Genomic DNA, 24,935 nt, shown 5'->3' with positions numbered 1-24,935 from the left:
CACTCCAGCAACGCACTAAATGGTACCACAAACTACCACGATGTCAGTGATTTAATAGGTTTCAGAAACCAGCACGAGATAATATACACAATTTCAGCTTAGACACACTATCCAAAATGGCCTCTATTAGCAAAAGCTTCACTAGATGCTACAGAAAAAGTCCACAGCAACTCAAAGTAAGCAACCGGTAGCCTATTTATGCTGTAGTCCACATATATACCTGACCTCCACCTGTTGCACCTGCTAGGCTCCCTGAGATGTATGGATGTACAGCAAAACGGCATGGAATGGCAGTCATCAGGGAGCTCTTTAAGCTTGTGGTGGTTTTGGAACTTGTGGAGATGACATCCACTGCCCGTCCCGTGTTACCAACGAAAAGATACGAATCATCCCATCCCCAGATCGCTCTGTACAAAATAGACAATAAGACATAAAACAGAAACAGCTCAGAAATCAAGGCACAGGCAAACCATGTAAACATATATAAAAGAGAAACTGAACATGGTGTGAGTGTGGGCACAGATATCAGAAAAATCATTTGCCAAACGGCTAGATTGAATATGGCATATGATTCATTGATCTTCCTACACTGCAGAAGAAACAGATTGATGTAACGCCCTGATCGTAGCCATTAGTTTGTTGTCACGCTGAAAAAGGCACAACTAGCACCATCTTCGCATTGCTGTGGTTAGGATTCAATGTCACAAATTTCAACAGTATCTTGAAGATATTGTGATAGGAAAGCTGGAGGAATAAGCCCTGCGGAATTAGAATACAAGACCTGACTTTTTTTTTTGATATTTACATGGAGAAACCGCCCACAAGATCAGAGACCTAGCTGTGCTGACTCTGCCTGTCGTACTTACGGTTGTTGTTCTGGCGGCGTAAAACTCCATGGGCTTACCCCCTTGCCCCCAGGGAGTCACCATGCTTCAGCTTGCGCAAAGGGTGACCGCCTGCCTAGCGGCCTAGGCCCCATCTCACTATGCCAAACCCCTTTGGGGCCCAAGACCTGACTTGATATTTTCAAAAGTCGATATAATACGAAAAAAGTGATATTTAAAAAAAAATACTAATTTCAAAATATTCCATTTTCAACACGATATTAATGTAATTAAATAATTTTTATGGTATTTTCATAACACTTATATTTTTATCTACAAATTTATATATATATATATATATATACCAATAATTTTTCTGAGATTTTTCTATGAAAACCAAAATTCTCAAAATATTTACAAGATTTTCCCTTACCTAGATTTGCCCAAGAACCAGAATTATGACATTGATTACAAAGAGCCTTTCAACAAGATACTATCAAGGAGGTTCAATTTAAACTACCAGAAAGATCATGGCAGACAATGGAAGAAATTTGTGACAACAGCAGGCTCAGCCAAGAGCAGATCAGGACATATTATATATAATTGATTTATCAGTTATATTCAGTCCCCACCACCCATCTCACTCAACGGAGATGTGCACAGACCCTGATGCATGGTTCCTAAGTGAGATAAGTGTAGGGATTGAACATAAGCGATGCTAGGTTATATACAATATGACATGGCCTGCTCCAGCTCTGCTGCATTGAACAATCCAACTAGGACTTATAGCAAAAAAATAGCAAAACCTGGTTTTGTATATAGTCACAAAGCTGATGTCCCGTGGTGAATAGCTTTCAAAGGTCAGTGAAGAACATATTGCATATGAAACAGAAAAAAATGAACTGACACAAGGTGCAAAAGTAAGTGCATATTGTGACTTCGCTAAAAAAAATCTGCACAGAAGGATAAGTGAAATATGCACTAGAGTATCCAGTCTACTGCTAGACAGCTTTTCCAGCAGAAAAACCCATGGAGCATCAAGTTTGAAAGTGTTTGAAACAGATTAATCAAATGTGTGATCACACCTGAAGGAGGAAATCCATCTGCTTGTCTGATTGTTATGATGAACATAGGTCAATTCTCCAGCGTCAGTGCCTCTCAACAACCCCACTCGATTGTCAAAACTGCATTGGGCAATTAAAACAAATTATCATGAATGAATGATGGCATCTCCTTGCCACAACTGCCTTTTACAGTTTTCTTTATAACAAGGAACCCTCGCCGAAGCGAGGAAAACCCCGGGTGGGGCCCCACGACCACCCTGCCTTACATGGCCAACCAACTGCCTTTTACAGTTGAAATCTTCAACTTGCAAATAAATACAAACAAGGAAGGTTTAGTGCAGCAATGTTCCTGATGAACCAACAGAAGGATTCCAAGGCTGCTGGAAGCTTATGTGAGAGCAATGACAGGATGAGTAAAAGATGTCACCAGAACAAAAACATATGTGAAAATCCTTTCCAGAAAGAAGCGTTTACAAATAGGCATACATCTAATATGTGGTCTGCACCTCATTTGCAGGTTGTGTAATTCTGTTATGTAGCAAATCAGTCCGGATCCAAGACTGATGCAGAGCAGGCCCAGAACATCCCAGGCGCCCAGATCCAACAGCACACATAGTTCATCTCGGGTCCGGGTCCGGACCCGAGACCTGGATCCAGCCAAAACCCTTTAAATAGGGTGCCAAGGGTTTCATGAAGGAGAGACGTAATTAAAAAGATTGCAGCAGCATTTTCCTTTTCAGCAGTTCCTTTTCCTTTGTCATTTTCCTTGATTCTTCCTGTTTTGCATTTATATTTTTGCCATTAAGTCTTTGCTTGTTCTGTTTTCTTCTTTTTTATTTCTTTTCTGTCAGACGTAGACACGGTGCAGCAGTGCCTGTCTTGTTTTCCTTTTACTGTTCCCTTTGATTCCCTTGTTGCTTAGGGATCATTATTTATTAGTCAGTTCCTGTTAGTCTGAGTTATGCATTGTCTCGCTGATTCCCATTGAAAATAAGGAATAAAGTATCGTTCATTGCTTGGGTGCCCCTTTTCATTGTTTATTTGCACTGGTTCGTGGCACGACTTGGGTCGTGTTTTCAGTTCAGCCCACAACACACGGCCAGCGCTCCTGTGTTTGCTGATTTCCCTTGCAATAAAGAAAATAAAGCTACCCACCATCGTTTGGGTGGTTTTCATTTGACTGCGTCTGTGCATTGTTCAACGTGGGAACCGTGATCTTCAAACCAACACCCAAGTGGGGTCGTGCCCTCATCTGTCGAGGCCAACGTGCTAGTCGGCTCTGCATCACAGTGTCGTGTTTTTCTTCCTCCCTAAAGTTGTGATCTATTTTCACTACGTCAACGTGGGGTCCCCATTAACGTAAAGTTGTGATTTGTTTCCGCTGCATCAAATGGTATCAGAGCCCAGCCCCTCCTCCTTCGTCAACGACAGGACGCAAGAAGTGAGGAACGGTCCTATGAGCGGAAAGGCGCGAGAGGAGATCCTGAAGCGGCTACTCAACAAGTTGACGGAGATGCAGGAAGATATGCTATGCCTAGAAAAAGAGGTAGCCGGTCTGTCAAAGCGCATGGATAGAGTCGAAGCACGGTTGGGTGCGCTTGAATCCAAGGTGGATGCGCACACAGTGCCGTTGAATCAACTAGGCGCGCGCACGATCCACCCTGTTGATACTATCGTCGTCAATCCAGCCCCGGTGACGCTCCAACAAACATCGCAACGTGAGGCTGTTGAAGAAACTCTGCACAGGGATGCAGGTTGCGACAATTCTCCCCATCTGGTACCCCCCCTTCAACTCGAATCAGCAGTGACCTGCGTGAACCCTCTCATCGAGGAAGTAGTCCAGTCGGTGCACCGTCAGCCCATCCATGCCACCACCTCGCCCTCGAGCCCTACAATAGGTAATGTTAATGGAGATGGGAGGACAGACGTTGTGGTTCCAACAGTATCAGGGTCCATCTTTGTTCTTAGTGGAAAAGATGGATCTCAAGTTCGTCTGTTTCCTTATCGTATTCATGTCAGAGATAATGTTGATGGTGAATATGACCTTGACCTTGTTGTTACAACCATGAACGACAATGTTTTTTGCTTTTCAACTTCATCTCCTGACTATCCTTTGAAGGTTTGGACCTCCATCAATCAGGGGACGAATAATGTCGCCTCACGGTATAATCATGAAGGAATTTACATCAAGCCATCATCAAGAACTTTCCGGGATGAGGAAGGTAGCAACTTCTGAGTTGAAGTGGTCATTGGTACGCTTGCAGAGTCAGGAGCAGATCACAATTTTAAATGGAGGTGCCTATCTTCGGTGTGTCTGCTCTATATGCTTACTGTGGGGAAGATCAGTCGTCAGAGCCAACTTCTTCCCAACCCGGGGAGAATGATGCAGAGCAGGCCCAGAACATCCCAGGCGCCCAGATCCAACAACACACATAGTTCCTCTCGGGTCTGGGTCCGGACCCGAGACCTGGATCCAGCCAAAACCATTTAAATAGGCTGCCTAGGGTTTCGTGAAGGAGAGACGTAATTAAAAAGATTGCAGCAGCCTTTTCCTTTTCAGCAGTTTCTTTTCCTTTTGTCATTAAGTCTTTGCTTGTTCTGTTTTCTTCTTTTTTTTATTTTTTATTTTGTCAGACGTAGACACAGTGCAGCAGTGCCTGTCTTGTTTAACTTTTACTGTTCCCTTTGATTCCCTTGTTGCTTAGGGATCATTATTTATTAGTCAGTTCCTGTTAGTCTGAGTTATGCATTGTCTCGCTGATTCCCATTGAAAATAAGGAATAAAGTATCGTTCATTGCTTGGGTGCCCCTTTTCATTGTTTATTTGCACGGGTTCGTGGCACAACTTGGGTCGTGTTTTCAATTCAGCCCACAACACACGGCCAGCGCTCCTGTGTTTGCTGATTTCCCTTGCAATAAAGAAAATAAAGCTACCCACCATCGTTTGGATGGTTTTCATTTGACTGCGTCTGTGCATTGTTCAACATGGGAACCGTGATCTTCAAACCAACACCCAAGTGGGGTCGTGCCCTCATTTGTCGAGGCCAACGTGCTAGTCGACTCTGCATCACAGTGTCATGTTTTTTTTCCTCCCTAAAGTTGTGATCTATTTTCGCTACGTCAACGTGGGGTCCCCATTAACGTAAAGTTGTGATTTTTTTCCGCTGCATCAAATAGTATCAGAGCCCAACCCCTCCTCCTTCGTCAACGACATGACGCAAGAAGTGAGGAACGGTCCTATGAGCGGAAAGGCGCGAGAGAAGATCCTGAAGCGGCTACTCAACAAGTTGACGGAGATGCAGTAAGATATGCTATGCCTAGAAAAAGAGGTAGCCGGTCTGTCAAAGCGCATGGATGGAGTCGAAGCACAGTTGGGTGCGCTTGAATCCAAGGTGGATGCGCACACAGTGTCGTTGAATCATCTAGGCGCGCGCACGATCCACCCTGTTGATACTATCGTCGTCAATCCAGCCCCGGTGACGCTCCAACAAACATCGCGACGTGAGGCTGTTGAAGAAACTCTGCACAGGCATGCAGGTTGCAACAGTTCTCCCCATCTGGTACCCCCGCTTCAACTCGAATCAGCAGCGACCTGCGTGAACCCTCTCATCGCAGAAGCAATCCAGTCGGTGCACCGTCAACCCATCCATGCCACCACCTCGCCCTCGAGCCCTACAATAGGTAATGTTAATGGAGATGGGAGGACAGACGTTGTGGTTCCAACAGTATCAGGGACCATCTTTGTTCTTAGTGGAAAAGATGGATCTCAAGTTCGTTTGTTTCCTTATCGTATTCATGGCAGAGATAATGTTGATGGTGAAAATGACCTTGACCTTGTTGTTACAACCATGAACGACAATGTTTTTTGCTTTTCAACTTCATCTCCTGACTATCCTTTGAAGGCGTGGACCTCCATCAATCAGGGGAGGAATAATGTCGCCTCACGGTATAATCATGAAGGAATTTACATCAAGCCATCATCAAGAACTTTCCGGGATGAGGAAGGTAGCAACTTCTGGGTTGAAGTGGTCATTGGTACGCTTGCAGAGTCAGGAGCAGATCACAATTTTAAATGGAGGTGCCTATCTTCGGTGTGTCTGCTCTATATGCTTATTGTGGAGAAGATCAGTCGTCAGAGCCGACTTCTTCCCAACCCGGGGAGAATGATGCAGAGCAGGCCCAGAACATTCCAGGCGCCCAGATCAAACAACACACATAGTTCATCTCGGGTCCGGGTCCGGACCCGAGACCTGGATCCAGCCAATACCCTTTAAATAGGCTGCCTAGGGTTTCGTGAAGGAGAGACGTAATTAAAAAGATTGCAGCAGCCTTTTCCTTTTCAGCAGTTCCTTTTCCTTTGTCATTTTCCTTGATTCTTCCTGTTTTGCATTTATATTTTTGTCATTAAGTCTGTGCTTGTTCTGTTTTCTTCTTCTTTTTATTTCTTTTCTGTCAGACGTAGACACGGTGCAGCAGTGCCTGTCTTGTTTTCCTTTTACTGTTCCCTTTGATTCCCTTGTTGCTTAGGGATCATTATTTATTAGTCAGTTCCTGTTAGTCCGAGTTATGCATTGTCTCGCTGATTCCCATTGAAAATAAGGAATAAAGTATCGTTCATTGCTTGGGTGCCCCTTTTCATTGTTTATTTGCACTGGTTCGTGGCACGACTTGGGTCGTGTTTTCAGTTCAGCCCACAACACACGGCCAGCGCTCCTGTGTTTGCTGATTTCCCTTGCAATAAAGAAAATAAAGCTACCCACCATCGTTTGGGTGGTTTTCATTTGACTGCGTCTGTGCATTGTTCAATGTGGGAACCGTGATCTTCAAACCAACACCGAAGTGGGGTCGTGCCCTCATCTGCCGAGGCCAACGTGCTAGTCGACTCTGCATCACAGTGTCGTGTTTTTCTTCCTCCCTAAAGTTGTGATCTATTTTCGCTGCGTCAACGTGGGGTCCCCATTAACGTAAAGTTGTGATTTGTTTCCGCTGCATCAAAGACCCAGGATACTGGACCATGGATTGTGCTAAAGCGGAGAACCAGTAATCAACGGTAACATCTAAAGTAATATTGTTCCAGTTGAAACTTCATTGAACCAAACATGCATAAGTGAATATAAATATTCATGTCCTACTCATTTTACGTCTAAGTTACATACATAAATTGAGGAATGAATCGAGCCAATTTGCTAGTCCTACGACCCAGGAGACTGGACTGGGGTTGTGCCCAAGAAGATAATACAATAAAATATGGTCCTACCTGTCAGTTCCTTTCCAGAACAGTTGAATAAATTGCTATTCAACCTTAACTGAATAAATTACTAATATATGGGTGCAGTGATGGCAACTGGAACAGATGTGGCAATAAATAGTCTTAACAAATAATTCTAGCATGTTGAGCAATAAGAAATTGAAAAGCCAAACTACCATTAAACTACTCAAAGATTGAAACTCAAGCAATTAAGCAAACGGCAAAGAAATAACAATGTTATGGGAAAAATTTTGGCATGGGTTTCCTTGTTTTTTTCTGTTTATGCTTCTGGAAAAAGTAGTAAAGATTAAGAGATTAAAAAGTAAACAATAAAAAGAAAAATTAAAGAAATCAAATTACATTAAAAAAGGGCAAAGCAATAAACAAAAAATCTTTGCTATATTCAGGGGAAAATAAAAAAATAAAAATCTCATAAAGATTTAGTACTTTTACTGATCTCCTTAACTATAAGAAAAACACTGCAAAACATGAAAGATCTCATTCTATTTGTTAATAAAACCATAAATCCAGAGACCAAATATGCAAGCGCTTTTCTGTGCTAAGAGTGATTAGTGCACACCTTGTTGTTGCTAGAAGACTTCCAGATGGTGAGAAAAAGGCCGAATGAACAGCCCTTTCATGATTTACAGTAGTTATATGTGTTGATCGGCTTTTCTTGATATTCCTCAAATCCCAAATGCAGGCTGTTCCATCTGATGAGCTTGTCGACATTAGGTTGGTGTTATTTGGATTAAAATCAATGGAATTGATTCTCTGAGTATGCAAAAAGCAAGAGGTGGAGAATTTTCCAGATCTATTGTCCCAAACCTTTAACTCCCCTGGACCCTCTCCAAAGTATAACAACTTATCATCATTAGGACATTGGGCAAGAGAAAAAATTGCTTCTGAACAAGAGTAAACCATATGAAAGATCTCTTCTTCAATGTCCACCATACGGATAAATCCATCATAACAGCTGGTAAATACCTGCAGTTGCATCATAAGACATTTAAGACCAAGCAAAAATACATGAGGAAATGACAAAGCTTTGTTGAACCATTTAGCATCTTCAGCAATGATAACAGTTAAAAGATTCCTTAAGCTTGAGAAAATGCCTAGCCTCACATATTCACATACCGAACAGCACCTTAATGCAGTTACTCACAAGCATGTGGAATAGCTCCCAAGTCCCAAAGTAGAAAAACTGCACGCTACTTTACCTAGGATCAAATTCATATCATTTCTAACTCTATTAGGTTCCTCCAAAGCAGAGAAATATGTCTTGCAATGTAAAGAACTAATTCCAACAATACATGACTCGAAATAGTTTTACTTTGGTTTCTTTTAAAGGCCGAATTTGAAAGTACTAAAATATTTTCATATAATACAACTGATCATGCATAATTTCTGCATTTTATTCATACTATTCTATGCATGATCCAATGAAAAATTGCATTAAAAACTCATTCTTATCAGCATTTTCAAGAAACTGCTTTAAATTGAAAATAAAAGAAAAATCACATATTTCAAGTTCTACCCTGAGTTTTTTTTAGTGTTTTGTTTAGTTTAGAACTTTTCAAGTATTAGTCTAATTAGTTTAGAAGTGTTTAATAAATATTTTAGTTTGTTTAGAAGTCCCCATCTCAAAACACGTTTTTGGAGAGGTGTCTTTTAGAATTTTCGAAAATTAACATGGGTTTTCAGAAAAAATCGTGACCTAGATTTTACATTATAAAAACTATTTTTCCGGCAAAGAGGGGTGTCATCCTCTGCCTCACTCCCTCTCTTCTCTTCTTCCCCCGTTTCACTCATGGTCGGTTTCTTCCCGTTTCTTCTTTCCCTCTTGTTTTGTCTTACTTCTAATCTCTGCTATCGCCGACTTCTCCTTGTCCCCATCGTCGGAGGTACGTGCAGCCCGGAGGAAAGATCACTTCTTCTTCTCAACCCCTCAATCGGAGGTAAATCACACAGTTTGCTTCTTCATCCTCTTCTCTTTACATTCATGTGCATAGATTAGATTCTTTGTTTTGTTTTCCTTCACTGAATGCATATATCATAATTTCTTTTAGCATCACATAAATCATATTTGATTCCCTGCATTTGCATAGCATCTAAAAGAGTTTGCTTCAGTATTTTGTTTTCTATATTTAGGTTAGAAATAAATCCAATACATTGCATCACATAGATAACTCTTTGCAGTTTGTTTGGTTCTTTTTACTGTTCTAAAATTTTTTAGAAACCGCAGTCCATACTTACTCTTTTGAGGCCGGCGAACGGACCTGCATATTCACGCAAATCGGTTTGAATCTCCAAAACATTAAGGGATCAGCCTGAATGATTGATTTCATACAGGCCTTGACCAGACGTGAAACCGAGTGATGTCATTGTTGTTAAAATGTAATCTGTAATATATATATATATATATTATTTAATATTATTATATTTTCTTTTATTATTTTCTTTTTTTATTTTATTTTTTTAGCATCTAGTTCAATAGAAACTAGATATTTGATCCAGTCAAGTTCCTGTTGGAACTTGACTGTGCAAATAGATGTTGGACTGTAGTCCAACCGCTATAATAAATGTTGTTGGACTATAGTCCAACAGCTATAATAATAAATGTTGTTGGACTGTAGTCCAACAACTATATTAAGAGACGTTGGAATCCAACGTCTCTTTTGGAGAGCTCAAAATGAGCTCTCCTCTCTCTTCCACTTTTTTGTATATATAGGGGTGAACCCCTTCAATGTAAAGCACCATGCTTCTTAAGCATTTTGTTCATGAATAAAGTATTATTTATTTTTCAAGTGTTCTTCCTTTTATACCCTTTCAAGTGTCATGCTTGTAGTGTCTCCAATAGACACTTGTTTGTGAGTTATTTGTGCATTTGTTGAAGACCACCATTTCATTACATGGTATCAGAGCTACGAAATCCTTAGATCTTGAAGTGCTTCCGCCTCGATTTCCGTGCCACATTTACAAAAGGTGTTTCATCACCTTGTTCTTGGCTCAAGAAGATTTGTTTGAAGAAAGACGAACTTGTGCTACAAAAAAAAATTGGTTTTGTATCCTCTCTTATTCTTTTGTCTACTCTTTTTCTTTTCTTTTTATTTTTCTCTCTCTCTCTCCTCCTATTTATTCCTCTCTTACCCTTGTAAAAGATGGATGACAATGATAAGATCACCATCATTCCTATGAAGCTAAATGATACTAACTATGTAATGTGGGCTTCGATTATGAAGCACCACATTTGGGGAAAAGGTTTATGGGGTATAGTGGATGGTTCCGATTTGGAACCTAAACTATCTCTTACCAAGAAAGAGGGTGATAAAGAGGTTCCTCTAACGGAAGAAGAGAAGAGTAAAGCGTTAACCACTTATGAAAAGAAATGGAAAGAATGAAGGATAGGGCATGCAAAAATTATGTCATGGCTCATCAATAGCATAGACATTAAAAAATGCTCTAGTCTAGCTAAGTTTGAGCATGCCGATAAGGCTTGGGAATACCTCAAAAACATGTATTCCCTTAAAGATATTGCACATGTATGCAATTTACAAGATAAAGTTCGGACAATGACTCAAAAAGATAAAACTATTCGAGAATATTATAATGAGTTGTCCGAACTTTAGGAAGAGTTGGCTCTTCTTGAGCCCAAATGGCATTGTGCCGAAGACATCGAGCTTCGCCAAAAGCAACTCGATATGGAACATTTCTATCAATTTGTGAATGGTCTAAGGCCGGAGTTTGAATCCACCAAATCGGCCATTTTACATCGTGGAAAAATTCCTTCTATTGTTGATACTATAGAAGAGCTCACTATGGAGGAAAATAGACTTAGAAAAGGTACTCCAAAAGTTGATGATGACTCCGTTTTAGCTGTATCTAGACCGAGAAATCATACTCGTACTTACAAGCCGCCTCATTTTGGAAGGCAAAACGGCGACTTTGATAAAAGAAAAGTTATTTGTCATCATTGTCATGAACCGGGGCACTATAGGCCTCAATGTCCAAAGTTAAAAAGAAGAGAAGAAAAAAGAGTTGCATCTGTTGAATCTGAGTCAAAAGATCAAGATGCACCTGTGTCTATGGCTCAACTGATGGAAATCCTTCAACCTCTTCTCAAAGGGGTATCCTCCTCAACCGAAGCCTCAACTGGAGCGGCAGTTGCATCTTTCTCCGATCCAGGTAACTTTCCTTGTCTTTTAGATTCTGGTGCTTCTTTTCATATGACCCCAAATGTTAATAGTTTATCCAAATGTCTTAAAAATAACTCAAGTGTGTCAAAGGTTTTTACAGCCGATGACACATCTCTCGAAGTAAAAGGAATAGGATGTTTTGAAAATCTTCAAAAATCCAAAAGATTTTTTATCCCAGAAGTTAGATATATCCCTAAACTTAATTTGAATCTCTTATCTGTCTCGCAAATATCTGATTATGGATGTAATATCTCCTTCTCTTCTCATGGTTGTTGGGTACAGGATCGCCAGTCAGGGAAGCTGATTGGGGAAGGCCATAGAGAAGGAGGACTTTATTACATGGACTTTTTGGAATTACCCAAGAATGCATTTTGTTATAATATTCAAAAATTAGAATTGGATTTATGGCACAAAAGGCGTGGCCATCCTCATATGTCTAAAATTCAATATTTTCCAAGTTTGGAAAAATTTTGTAATTCTGAAAATTTTTCTTGTAAAGACTGCATTCTTGGCAAAATGAAAAGGTTACCATTTCTTAGTAGAACTTTTGTTTCCTCACGACCACTTGAGTTAATACATTCGGATGTTTGGGGCCCCGCACCAGTAATTTCCAAAGGTGGTTATACATGTTATGTCATTTTTGTTGATGACTTTTCTAGACATACTTGGATTTATTTTCTTAAACATAAATCTGATGTCTTTGCTAACTTCCAAATATTTCATAAAATGGTTAAAAATAAGTTTCAAAATGATATTTCTATTTTTCGCACTGATTCAAGGGGAGAATTTATGTCTAACGAATTCAAAGACTATCTCAATTTACATGGTATTACACATCAAAGATCATGTCCACACACTCCACAACAGAATGGCCTAGCCGAACGCAAACATCGGCACATTATGGAAACTACTAGGACATTGCTAATTGCAAATCAAGTTCCAAAAAGTTTTTGGGCTGAAGCGGTCCTAACTGCCACCTACTTCATTAATAGGATGCCATCTTCCTCATTAAAGAATACAACTCCAATAGAAAAGCTTGTTAACTTAACTCCAGATTATTCTAGATTAAGAGTCTTTGGATGCAAATGTTTTGTTTTCACCAACAGAAATGACAAACTCTCTCCTCGTGCAATCCCATGTGCCTTTTTAGGATATGCTGATAATCAAAAAGGCTACAGGTGTTTCGATTTTCAAAATGACAAATTATATGTGTCAAGAAATGTATCTTTTTTGGAAAAAGAAAGCTTCTTTGAATTTGAAAAATCCAAGGATGTCACTGAATACTCGTTTTTAATTGATCAAATTTCAAAATCCAATGAATGTGATGTTGGATGTGACCTTGACAATGATCAAAGTCCTATTGCTGTTGAAAATGATGATAATGAAGAGCAAATCCATAGGGATGTTAGTCTACAATATTCAAGACGTAGAGAGCAAAATCTTCCATGTGCATTACAAAAATACTCTGAAGTCTCACCTAGAAGAACGTCTAGAATCTCTAAACCTCCAGAAAAATTTGTGTCTTATGAATCTTTTTCACCCACGTATAGGGCCGCCATTACATTAATACAATCATATGTTGAACCATCATCCTATTCTCAAGCAAAAAATCATATAGAATGGATAGAAGCCATGAAAATAGAATTGGATGCACTAGAAAAGGCCAATACTTGGACGATACAAGATATTCCTCCGGGTAAAAAACCTATAGGTTGTAGGTGGGTATACAAAGTCAAAACCAAAAGTGATGGGACCCTTGAAAGATATAAGGCCCGTTTAGTAGCAAAAGGATATGCCCAAGAGTATGGCATCGATTATGAAGAAACATTTGCTCCTATGGCCCGTATGACCACTATTAGAACTTTAATAGCCTTGGCCTCCATTAGAACATGGCCTATCTTTCAATTAGATGTCAAAAATGCTTTCCTGAATGGGAATCTCGTTGAAGAAGTATACATGGAAGCCCCACCTGGTATTAGTATCCCTAAGGGTAAAGCTCTTCGTCTAGAAAAAGCTCTTTATGGTCTTAAACAGGCTCCAAAAGCCTGGTATGACCGATTTAGTCATGTTATGCTTGATATTGGTTTTCAACCTTGTTTAACTGACACTGTTTTGTTTGTTAAGAAATCTGATGCAGGCATCATTATTCTTCTTCTCTATGTGGACGATATGATCATCACCGGAGGCGACAAACAGGGAGTTGCAAATATCAAATCTCTTCTTAAAACTCACTTTGAAATGACTGACTTAGGTTTATTAAGATATTTTTTAGGCATTGAAGTTGCTTATTCCCCTCGGGGGTATTTGATATCTCAATCTAAATTTGCTCTTGATATTGTTTCCAGGTCTGGAATTACAGATGATAAGAAAGTAGACACTCCAGAAGTTGTCAATGTTAAAATGAAAATTGATGATGGAGAACTTCTTGATGATCCTACTCCTTATAGACAGCTTGTTGGAGCTCTTTCTTATCTTTCCATTACTAGGCCAGATATAACTCATGTGGTTCATACAGTCAGTCAGTTTCAGCATGCTCCCACCTTCGTGCACATGGGAGCGATTTTGCGTATTATTAGATACTTAAAATCCTCTCTTTCACGAGGACTCTTCTTGTCTGCTTCATCTTTATTAAATTTAATTGCATATACTGATGCTGACTGGGGAGGTGATCCCAATAATAGACACTCAACTACTGGTTTTTGTGTGTTCCTAGGTGAAACCTTAATTTCGTGGAGGTGCAAGAAGCAACAGAAAGTCTATTTTTCCTCCACCGAAGCTGAATACAAAGCCATGACAACTACCACTATGGAGGTTGTTTGGCTCAGACGATTGCTAGCGGATATGGGAGCTAAAGCAACGCAAGCTTCAAAGATGTGCTGTGACAACAAAAGTGCGATCTACATTGCAAGCAACCGGACATTCCATGAGCGCACTAAACACATTGAGATGGACTGTCACTATGTCAGAGATGAATACTTACATGGAACCATTGATCTGCCATATGTTACATCAGAATATCAATTAGCAGACTTCTTCACCAAGCCTCTCGCTGCTCCCAGATTTCACTTCCTCTTAGACAAACTTTCGCTCATTGTACCGTAAGTTTGAGGGGGAGTGTTAAAATGTAATCTGTAATATATATATATATATATATATATATATATATATATATATATATATATATTATTTAATATTATTATATTTTCTTTTATTATTTTCTTTTTTTATTTTATTTTTTTAGCATCTAGTTCAATAGAAACTAGATATTTGATCCAGTCAAGTTCCTGTTGGAACTTGACTGTGCAAATAGCTGTTGGACTGTAGTCCAACAGCTATAATAAACGCTGTTGGACTACAGTCCAACAGCTATAATAATAAATGTTGTTGGACTGTAGTCCAACAGCTATATTAAGAGACGTTGGAATCCAACGTCTCTTTTGGAGAGCTCAAAATGAGCTCTCCTCTCTCCCACTTTTTTGTATATATAGGGGTGAACCCCTTCAATGTAAATAACCATGCTTCTTAAGCATTTTGTTCATGAATAAAGTATTATTTATTTTTCAAGTGTTCTTCCTTTTATACCCTTTCAAGGGTCATGCTTGTAGTGTCTCCAATAGACACTTGTTTGTGAGTTATTTGTGCATTTGTTGAAGACCACCATTTCATTACAATTGTTGTATCAGATTTTTTTTTATCGGTGTAAGTTGCAAATCACGCAAACTTGCATGAATTGCTGTCATGTTCTGTTGGCCTGCTGAAATCAACATACACTACATGGTATACACAGAATCAATCTGCATCGGCTTGTCCCGGGGTCATGACCAGTATTGATAAAATATTTGCTCACCCGTCCCAGTCTTAAACTGCGAGGAACCGGCACATGTACACTGCTTCAGATATTAACTTCTTTGTGTCGTTGGGATCCAGCAAACCGTGCTTTTCACATTGACGCGGGCTGAATTTCTGTGGACAATATAGCGTAGTAGAGCTGCAGTAGTTGATTTACCAAGGTAACTTTAGATTAATTGATTCTAGATTTTAACGTTGTGTTTGTTATTAACTAGTTAATCTGCACTAACGTATTTTGTTTAGTATGTTTCAGATTAGTGAGTCATAGTCATTTAATTGGTTAGCATGTTTTAAATGCAATTTAGATTAACCATACGACTCCTTGATAAACATTTTGTTTTAGACTAAATAGTTGATTGGCAGTCATATTCTAATGTGCAAATTTTTTTATCATTTAATTAATTTAGCATTAGGTTGAGTAAATCTGTTAAAAGCAAGTGTTCCGTCTTTTTCGCTTAATCAAATAGATTAGATTAATTTCTTTCATAGTTGTAATCTAGTTAGTTTAGATTCAATTTTTATTAGTTAGTTTGTTAAGTGGATTGTTACATTGATTAGTTTCGTGATTGTTAGTTAGTTTTGTTATTTTGTCATTTATTGCTTTAGTTAGTTACATGTTAGTCACATGTCAATGGTTTGTTAAATTTTATTAGAGTAATTTCTTAATTTTTCTTGATTGAATTATTAGATTTTGGTATTGGTTCTTTTCGTGGTTCTGCCATTCTGTGTTTTTGTTTTGCAGAAAAGCGGTTGGACATGCGGTAGACCCTCACAAATACCCTCGAAGAGCCCTCAGAGGTCCCCTCAAAAGGCCCTTTGAGCCCCTCAGGGAGCCTTCAATAAGCAAGAACATACATAAAATTCAAGAAAGGGACTAGAAGCTCACGCATTGAAGACCCTTCTTCTTTTATTTTTAGCTTAGGATTTATTTTATTTATTTGATTCATTGAGTTTGTAATACAACAACAACAACAACTACGCCTTCATCCCAAAACAATTGGAGTAGGCGATATGAACCAACAAAGAAAATCATTCTGGGTCTTCCACATGAATCCTTCTCCTCCATTCATTTCTATCCAATGCCATGTCCTCGGTGAGTTTCAAAGCATTCATATCCTTTCCTATCACCTCCATCCATGTCTTCCTAGGCCTACCCCGACCTCTTTTAACTAATATATTTTCCCATTTCTCCATCCTTCTAACTGGAGCATCATTAGGCCTTCGTCGAATATGTCCAAACCACCGTAAACGATTCTCTCTCATCTTATTTTCAATGGGTGCAACGCCTACCTTCTTACGTATCTCCTCGTTCTGAATCTTATCTTTTATTGTATTTCCACACATCCATCTCAGCATACGCATCTCAGCTACACTCATTTTTTGAATATGATGTCTCTTGTCAGCCCAACATTCCGTACCATATAGTAAAGCGGGCCTAATAGTCGTCCTATAAAACTTTCCCTTCAACCGCAATGGCATTCTACGATCGCACAACACTCCAGTTGCACTCTTCCATTTCATCCACCCAACCTTTATCCTATGATTTACATCTCCATCAATTTCTCCATACTTTTGAATGATAGATCCCAAATATTTGAAAGAATCATCCACCAGTATTTCTTGCTCACCAAGCTTCACTACACTCCCATCACTACTTCGTTGCTTACTAAACCGACATTTTATATATTTTGTCTTACTCTTACTAAACTTAAAACCTCTTGCTTCTAAAGTCTGTATCCATAATTCTAACTTAGCATTAACCCCAGCTCTAGACTCATCAATCAAAATGATATCATCAGCTCATCCATCACTATAGCAAATAGGAAAGGGCTTAAAGCAAATCCTTGATGTAACCCAACCGTTATAGGAAAATTGGTTGTCACCCCTCCACAAGTGCGGACATTGGTTACTACTCCTTCATACATATCTTTAATTATACTAATGTACTTGAGAGAAACACCTTTCTTTATCATTGTCCACCAGAGAACGTCCCTAGGTACTCTATCGTAAGCCTTCTCCAAATCAATAAAAACCATATGCAAATCTTTGTTCCTCTCTCTATTTCTCTCAATAAGTTGTCTAAGAAGATGCATAGCTTCCATAATAGATCTTCCAGGCATAAAACCAAATTGATTCTCCGATATCATGACAACCTTCCTCAACCTAGACTCAATCACCCTCTCCCAAAGTTTCATAGTATGACTCATGAGTTTTATACCACGATAGTTTGTGTAATCTTGTATACCACCCTTATTCTTATATAGAGGCACCAAAGTACTCTTCCTCCACTCATTAGACATCTTATTTGTCTGCCAAATCTTGTTAAAAAGATTTGTCAACCATTATAAACCTTTCTCTCCCAAGCATTTCCAAGCCTCGATAGGTATACCATCTGGGCCAACTGCCCTTCTTGATTTCATTTTCTTCAAAGCCTCTGCAATTTCTTTCTTTTGAATCTTGCGCATGAAGTCACGATTCATCTCATGAAAAGGAATGGAAAAGTCTCCAAGATCCTGAGCATGACTTTCATTAAATAGCTTATCAAAATAATCTTTCCATCTCTCCTTAATCTCCTCATCTTTGACTAAAACCCTTTGCGTTTCATCTTTGATACATCTAACCATACCCAGATCCCTCGATTCCCTATCTCTCATTTTTGCAATCCTATAAATATCCTTCTCACCCTCTTTGGTATCCAACTTGTCATAAACCTCCTTATATATCTTATCCCTCGCGTTCCAAACTACTTTTTTAGCTTCCTTCTTTGCTATCATATACTTCTCCAAATTCTCATTATCACGACTTTTACTTAGATTTCTATAACACTCTCTTTTAACCTTAATAGTTAATTTGTCATCCTCGTTCCACCACGATATATCCTTACCTAGCAGTGCACCGCCTTTAGACTCACCCAATACCTCCTTAGCCACCTTTCTCATGCCACCCGCTATCTTATTTCACATAGATTTTGAATCCTCCTCGAGACACCAATCAACTTCCTTAACTACCCGCTCTACAAACATTCCTTGTTTAGCTCCTTTCAGTGCCCACCACTTAATTCTAGGATCTATCCTATGTCTATCCCTTTTGCGGCATTGTCTAATTCTAAGATCTAAAATTAAGACTCTATGTTGTGTAGCTACACTTTCTCCCGGTATAACCTTACAATCGATGCAACCCCTATCTCTCTTTCTAAGTAGGAAAAAATCTATCTGACTCGTATTAACCCCACTTTTAAAAGTTACTAGGTGAGACTCCCTCTTCCTAAACCAAGTGTTTGCTAAGATCATATCATAGGACAAACCAAAATCTAAAATCCTTTCTCCACTATCGTTTTTTTCTCCTATACCATAGCCTCCATGGATACTCTCAAATCCATCCCTACTAATGCCTACATGCCCATTAAGGTCACCGCCGATGAAAAGCCTTTCTCCATAAGATATCCCTTGTACTACTCCATCTAAATCTTCCCAAAATTGACGCTTAGTAGAATCATCTAAACCTACTTGAAGTGCATAAACACTAATAATATTAATAATATCCGTACCTAATACTAATTTAATAAGTAAAATCCTATCACCCTTCCTACGGACCTGAACTACATTATCTATAAACTCACGACTCATAACAATCCCTACTCCATTCCTATTCTTATTTATTCCTGTATACCAAATCTTATATCCCCAAGGTTCTATCACTTTTGCTTTCTCACCTACCCATTTGGTCTCTTGTAGACATAAAATATCAATCTTTCTCCTACACATAACATCTACTAACTCTACCAACTTACCAGTTAAAGACCCTATGTTCCAAGTGGCTAACCTAATTTTATGGTCTTGAACTAACTTCTTTACCCCCACCCGTCCAACAAAGTGAGGGAACCCTTGCCTATTTGACACCACACCCGGGTGCCGGTGTGACGCGTCGCTTCCGGGCGACGACCTAGCAACCCTTGCCCATTTATCACTGCCCCCGGGCCTATAGAGTACAGCGCGTCGCTCAGTAGGAAACGCCCCAACGAAATTCTTATATTGGTTCATATTCATAGGGTATGACTAAGTTTTTATGTTGGCTGTCACAGGCCTACCGCAACCCTCCTCCTTTATCCGGGCTTGGGACCGGCAGTGTATAACTAAACAGTTATACACAAGCGGAGTTTGTAATAAGACTACTTTATTATTTTTATTTGTTTAAGCTCTCCTCAGAGGGCCGCACTCTTAGTTAAGTAATTCTTTTATTTTTTTCAAGACAATAAAGAGTATATTAGTTTTAAGTGTTTCTCTCATTCCCTAAGATTGACCCGGACTCCACCACTCATGCGAAGCGTTTTTTAATATTTGGTGTCCGGCTTTCACACTGTTATTATTGAAAATATTGTTTTAAAAGTCTATTGCAAAAACTTACACCAACAACCTTTAAAAATGAAAATGTATCATATTAAAAACCTTTGTTTTCCCCTTTTGGCCTTTAAATCTTACTAAATGAATGAATAGCCATTGACCCAAACTTTTGGAGTTTTGAAAGCTTTTGAAGGGAGCAATGTCCTTTGGTTTTTGGTGTTCTTTTCTCATATTAAGATTTTGTAGGAAAGAAAAGGAAGACACAAATTTAAACACCAATTTGTAGGAAATGGTTGAAGTTCAAATAGGACCAACATGGAAGATAGAGCTTGGTCGTGGAGCAGGAAGGTAGGGATAACTTGAGAACTTGAGCATAGAGATCACACTCTTAATGCAATTTGTAGATGCATTGGAATCAACATAGAAGACAACGTGTACAAGAGGAAACCAAGGAGCAGCAGCAAAAAGTGAAAGTAACAAGGTTCTTCTTCCCTGTTTGTCAAACAAAGGCAACATGTGTACTTTTATTTTCTCAAAACAAACAGTAGTGCACTCTAGACAGTGAGGTTTCTTTCAACCTCCCTATTTTTGCTTCTTTTAATTTTCCCTTGTAAATTTCCTTCAAGCGACATCAGATGTATGACAAGAAGATCTTACAAATTTACACATTTTTTAAAATGCCTATATAATTAAGGTATTACTCAGCCTAATGAATGATTTCAACTGTTGAACAAAATTTCCCCTAAACATCTTCAAGGACAGTCTATGGGCTTCCGGGAGCTGGAAAGTTGTGTGAAGCAAATTAGATGGAATGTGGATATTCAGGTCAAAATTGATAATCTGATTGCTAAAATGCCACTGTTTTAGCCAAGGGTCCTCAGGTGAGAAGTGCACTCACCTCGTCATGTGTTTGTACCTTGATTTCCTGAAGTTCAATATTTAGATTTCAGTTGTCTTGATGTATGCAAGTTTCTCTCGAAAGTAGTCTTATTAGAAATGTTCTTAGCTATCCAAAATATCAGCTACATTTTCAAAATATCTCAATTTTATCATGATATTTTTAAAAGCTGACATAATTCCAAAAAACATAACAATTTTAAAATATTTCTATTTTAAAAGAATCATGATTTATTAACTCGATAAGAAATTTCTTTTCTATATTTTTCTCTATAGTAACATATATTCTTTGTAGAGCAGGTAGTTAACAAAGTTGATTGGTGTCTCGAGGAGGATTCAGAATCAATGTGGAATAAGATAGCGGGTGGCATAAGAAAGGTGGCTAAGGAGGTATTGGGTGAGTCTAAAGGTTGTGCACCGCTAGGTAAGGATATATCATGGTGGAACGAGGATGTCAAATTAGCTATTAAGGTTAAAAGAGAGTGTTATAGAAATCTAAGTAAGAGTCGTTATAATGAGAATTTGGAGAAGTATATGATAGCAAAGAAGTAAGCTAAAAAAGTAGTTAGAAACACGAGGGATAAGGTATATAAGGAGGTTTATGACAAGTTGGATACCAAAGAGGGCGAGAAGGATATTTATAGACTTGCAAAGATGAGAGATAGGAAATCGAGGGATCTGGGTATGGTTAGATGTATCAAAGATGAGGAGATTAAGGAGAGATGGAAAGATTATTTTGATAAGCTATTTAATGGAAGTCATGCTCAGGATCTTGGAGACTTGTCCATTCATTTTCATGAGATGAATCGTGACTTCATGTGCAAGATTCAAATGAAAGAAATTGTAAAGGCTTTGAAGAAAATAAAATCAAGAAGGGCAGTTGGCCCAGATGGTATACCTATCGAGGCTTGGAAATGCTTGAGAGAGAAAGGTTTAGAATGGTTGACAAATCTTTTTAACAAGATTTGACAGACAAATAAGATGCCTAATGAGTGGAAGAAGAGTACTTTGGTGCCTCTATATAAGAATAAGGGTGATATACAAGATTGCACAAACTATTGTGGTATAAAACTCATGAGTCATACTATGAAACTTTGGGAGAGAGTGATTGAATGTAGGTTGAGGAAGGTTGTCATGATATCGGAGAATCAATTTGGTTTTATGCCTGTAAGATCAACTATGGAAGCTATGCATCTTCTTAGACAACTTATTGAGAGAAATAGAGAGAGGAGCAAAGATTTGCATATGGTTTTTATTGATTTGGAGAAATCATATGATAAAGTACCTAGGGATGTTCTCTGATGGACAATGATGAAGAAAAGTGTTTCTCTAAAGTACATTAGTATAATTAAGGATATGTATGAAGGAGTAGTAACCAATGTCCGCACTTGTGGAGGGATGACAACCAATTTTCCTATAACGATTGGGTAATCAAGGATCTGCTTTAAGCCCTTTCCTATTTGCTATAGTGATGGACGAGCTTACGAGATCAATTCAAGAAAATGTGTCGTGGTGTATGTTGTTTGCTGATGATATCATTTTGATTGATGAGTCTAGAGTTGGGGTTAATGCTAAGTTAGAATTATGGATACAGACTTTAGAAGCAAGAGGTTTTAAGTTGAGTAAGAGTAAGACAGAATATATAAAATGTCGGTTTAGTAAGCAACGAAGTAGTGATGGGAGTGTAGTGAAGCTTGGTGAGCAAGAAATACCGGTGGATGATTGTTTCAAATATTTGGGATCTATCATTCAAAAGTATGGAGAAATTGATGGAGATGTAAATCATAGGATAAAGGTTGGGTGGATGAAATGGAAAAGTGCAACTGGAGCGTTGTGCAGTCGTAGAATGCCATTGCGGTTGAAGGGAAAGTTTTATAGGACGACTATTAGGCCCACATTACTATATGGTACGAAATGTTGGCCTGCCAAGATACATCATATTCAAAAAATGAGTGTAGCTGATATGTGTATGCTTAGATGGATGTGTGGAAATACAATAAAAGATAAGATTCAGAACGATGAGATACGTAAGAAGGTAGGCGTTGCACCCATTGAAAATAAGATGAGAGAGAATCGTTTACGGTGGTTTGGACATATTCGGCAAAGGCCTAATGATGCTCCAGTTAGAAGGATGGAGAAATGAGAAAATATATTAGTTAAAAGAGGTCAGGGTAGGCCTAAGAAGACTTGGATGGAGATGATAGGAAAGGATATGAATGCTTTAAACCTCACCGAGGACATGGCATTGGATAGAAATGATTGGAGGAGAAGGATTCATGTGGAAGACCCAGAATGATTTTCGTTGTTGGTTCATATCGCCAACCCCAATTGTTTGGGATGAAGGCGTAGTTGTTGTTGTTGTTTGTAGTAACATATATTCTTTATATTTTAAGATTTTTATATATTCCAATACGTGTTCTGAGAAAAAAGCTTTTAGGAGAATGAGGTTAGTGCCATTGATGTTTAACACCATCTTGATAAATCAGAGCACTAGCCCACCATGAAAGTAGTTTGTGATGAAATATCAACAAAATATGGTTTTCACATGTTGATTTTGTTACAGAACTAAAGAAAGCATGTTGTTCCCTCTACAACTCAAACGAACTTACCATACAACCAACTTGAGCTGAGAAGACAAACTAGAGACAGTGAACATGAATATTTAATAAGCATTAGAGTGAAAGGTCGTGCTGATCAGCAGAAGCAAAAAAACAGAATAAAGACAGCACCAAGTTATGGAACGGAAAGATCAAGAGCAAGCAAGTGCCCAACAATTGAAATGTTCGGATAATACAATTGCAAATGCTAACTTCTCCATAAAAATGAAGCACGGATCTAAAAGCTCTATTTGTGATTTAGCATCTAAACCATTAACATAGATTGTGCAAATGGTAACGATATTTTGGATGTCCAAAGACCAAGCTCCATTTCAGATGCTCCGAGAAGTCGAGAAAAACTAGAAAAATAACACAATTTCCATGACTAAGAAATTACCAATACCAAATGCTGTCAACAATCCCACTTTAGTAATTTTTAGCTGGATAATTGTTACACCACAGACCGAAAATAAAATTGTGCGCGGATCAACGAACAAGCAATTAAGAACAAGAGCAATTACCTTCGTTAACGCGAACGGCTGAATGACAATCCCGGAAACAGGGGCAGAGTGAGGGCAATAGATGTAAACCCCATCACCACCCTCCCCTTCGTCGCCATAATCAACATCCCAGAAACCAACGTGGCCAAACTTGTCGCCAGCAACAATCAACGTCCGTTGATCCGTCGGGAAGAACCTCACGTTGAAGATCCTACCGCGCACGACCCTTGCGATATTCTCCTCTTTCAGGCCCATCCGCTCCAACTCGAAAGAACCCTTCGGTTCCTCGCGACCGCCCAATCGAGCCAAAGGGGTTGTATCGCAGACATTGACGATCGTTTTCGTGAATTTCCCCTCATCAGATTTCCCCTGGTAAACTTCGCTTGCGCGAAATGGGGTTTTCCTCTTGTAGGGAGGACGGGGCGAAGAAGAAGAAGAAGGAAAATATGGGTTGTGTCGATCGGGGCTGGGGAGATCGTCATCGAGGCATTTTGAAAGGACGGCGTCGGGAGGGATACCTTTGGCCCGAAGGGATCTTCTGATGACGATGGGGGCGCTCTCTTTCTTGGGCTTCTTCTTGTCCGGAGAGGATTTGTAGCCCTTTATCCCCTTCCTGGTTATGAAGGAAACGGATCAAAACGAGAAAGAGAGAGAGAGAGAGAGAGAGAGAGAGAGAGTACCTCTTGGGAGGAGGTGGAGTGAGGAGTTGATGGGTATTGAGGTTGAGGGAAGCAAGCATCTGTTGGTTGCGTTCGATATTCTCCATCCTCGTCTTCTCATAGTTGGTGAGGGACGCCATTGCTGTCTCGGAGAGAGAGAGAGAGAGAGAGAAGAAGAATAAGGAACCGCCACTCTCTTTTAGAGCCCTTGATCTTCCCGCCAAATAAATTATCGACACTTCATCGGGTTTTGGCGGGAAGAATGGGCAGTTTTTGGGGAAACACTACTGGATGCAGTGCGTGAACAAGTATGTTAACTCTATATCTGCCACGTGGTAAGTTCTTGACTGAACTGCTCTCGGGTCCTTCCTAGTGTGAATGAGTCGGGTTTGACCTGGACACGACCCGTGTCAAACCAGGTGATAAAAAAGGAGGTCTGATTCGAAACTGAGTCAGACCTAAAGAGTCCGGAACCGAGTATGGCTCACTTATCAAACTCGAGTCCGAACCAAGTTCCGATTAAAACCCGTGATTTTTTAAATATTAAAAACATAAAATATATTATTTTACTGCCTATGTATTGTGTCTGATTCATGGTCTTTATAAGATCTGGGTATCGTTTTCCTAATAGCAGATCGAACCGAAATCCAAACCCAGTACCAACATCTAAAAAACAAATCCAGGTTCGAACTCACCTAGCTCTAAACCCCATCCGACCCGTTGACACCCTTATTGCTAAGGATTAATAAAGATAGGGTTGC

General features: G+C 39.2%; 1 protein-coding gene across 1 annotated transcript; it reads right to left on the bottom strand.

Moving 5' to 3' along the window:
• On the bottom strand, positions 1-24,314 carry DRS1 (DROUGHT SENSITIVE 1). Its single transcript, XM_090000551.1, has 5 exons — positions 24,196-24,314; positions 23,537-24,128; positions 7,717-8,123; positions 1,910-2,008; positions 1-407 (listed from the first exon to the last, which is right to left on the bottom strand). Exons 1-5 carry the CDS (start codon positions 24,312-24,314, stop codon positions 197-199), a joined length of 1,428 nt encoding a protein of 475 aa, XP_089856677.1. The 3' UTR covers positions 1-196.
• Positions 24,315-24,935: the final 621 nt, after the last annotated feature.

The sequence above is a fragment of the Nuphar pumila genome, chromosome 3 (genome assembly GCF_984573655.1).
Source record: "Nuphar pumila chromosome 3, dmNupPumi1.hap1.1, whole genome shotgun sequence".
Taxonomy (NCBI): domain Eukaryota; kingdom Viridiplantae; phylum Streptophyta; class Magnoliopsida; order Nymphaeales; family Nymphaeaceae; genus Nuphar; species Nuphar pumila.
This window is presented reverse-complemented; position numbering and strand designations above follow the sequence as displayed.

Bases quoted from the DNA above. Each gene is read 5' to 3' on its own strand.
- DRS1 (XM_090000551.1), bottom strand. From the start codon at position 24,314: ATGGCGTCCCTCACCAACTATGAGAAGACGAGGATGGAGAATATCGAA. The intron at 24,129-24,195 runs GTACTCTCTCTC...CTTCATAACCAG, and splicing joins ACTCCACCTCCTCCCAAGAG to GAAGGGGATAAAGGGCTACA. The intron at 8,124-23,536 runs GTAATTGCTCTT...ATGCAACTGCAG, and splicing joins AGCCGTTCGCGTTAACGAAG to GTATTTACCAGCTGTTATGA.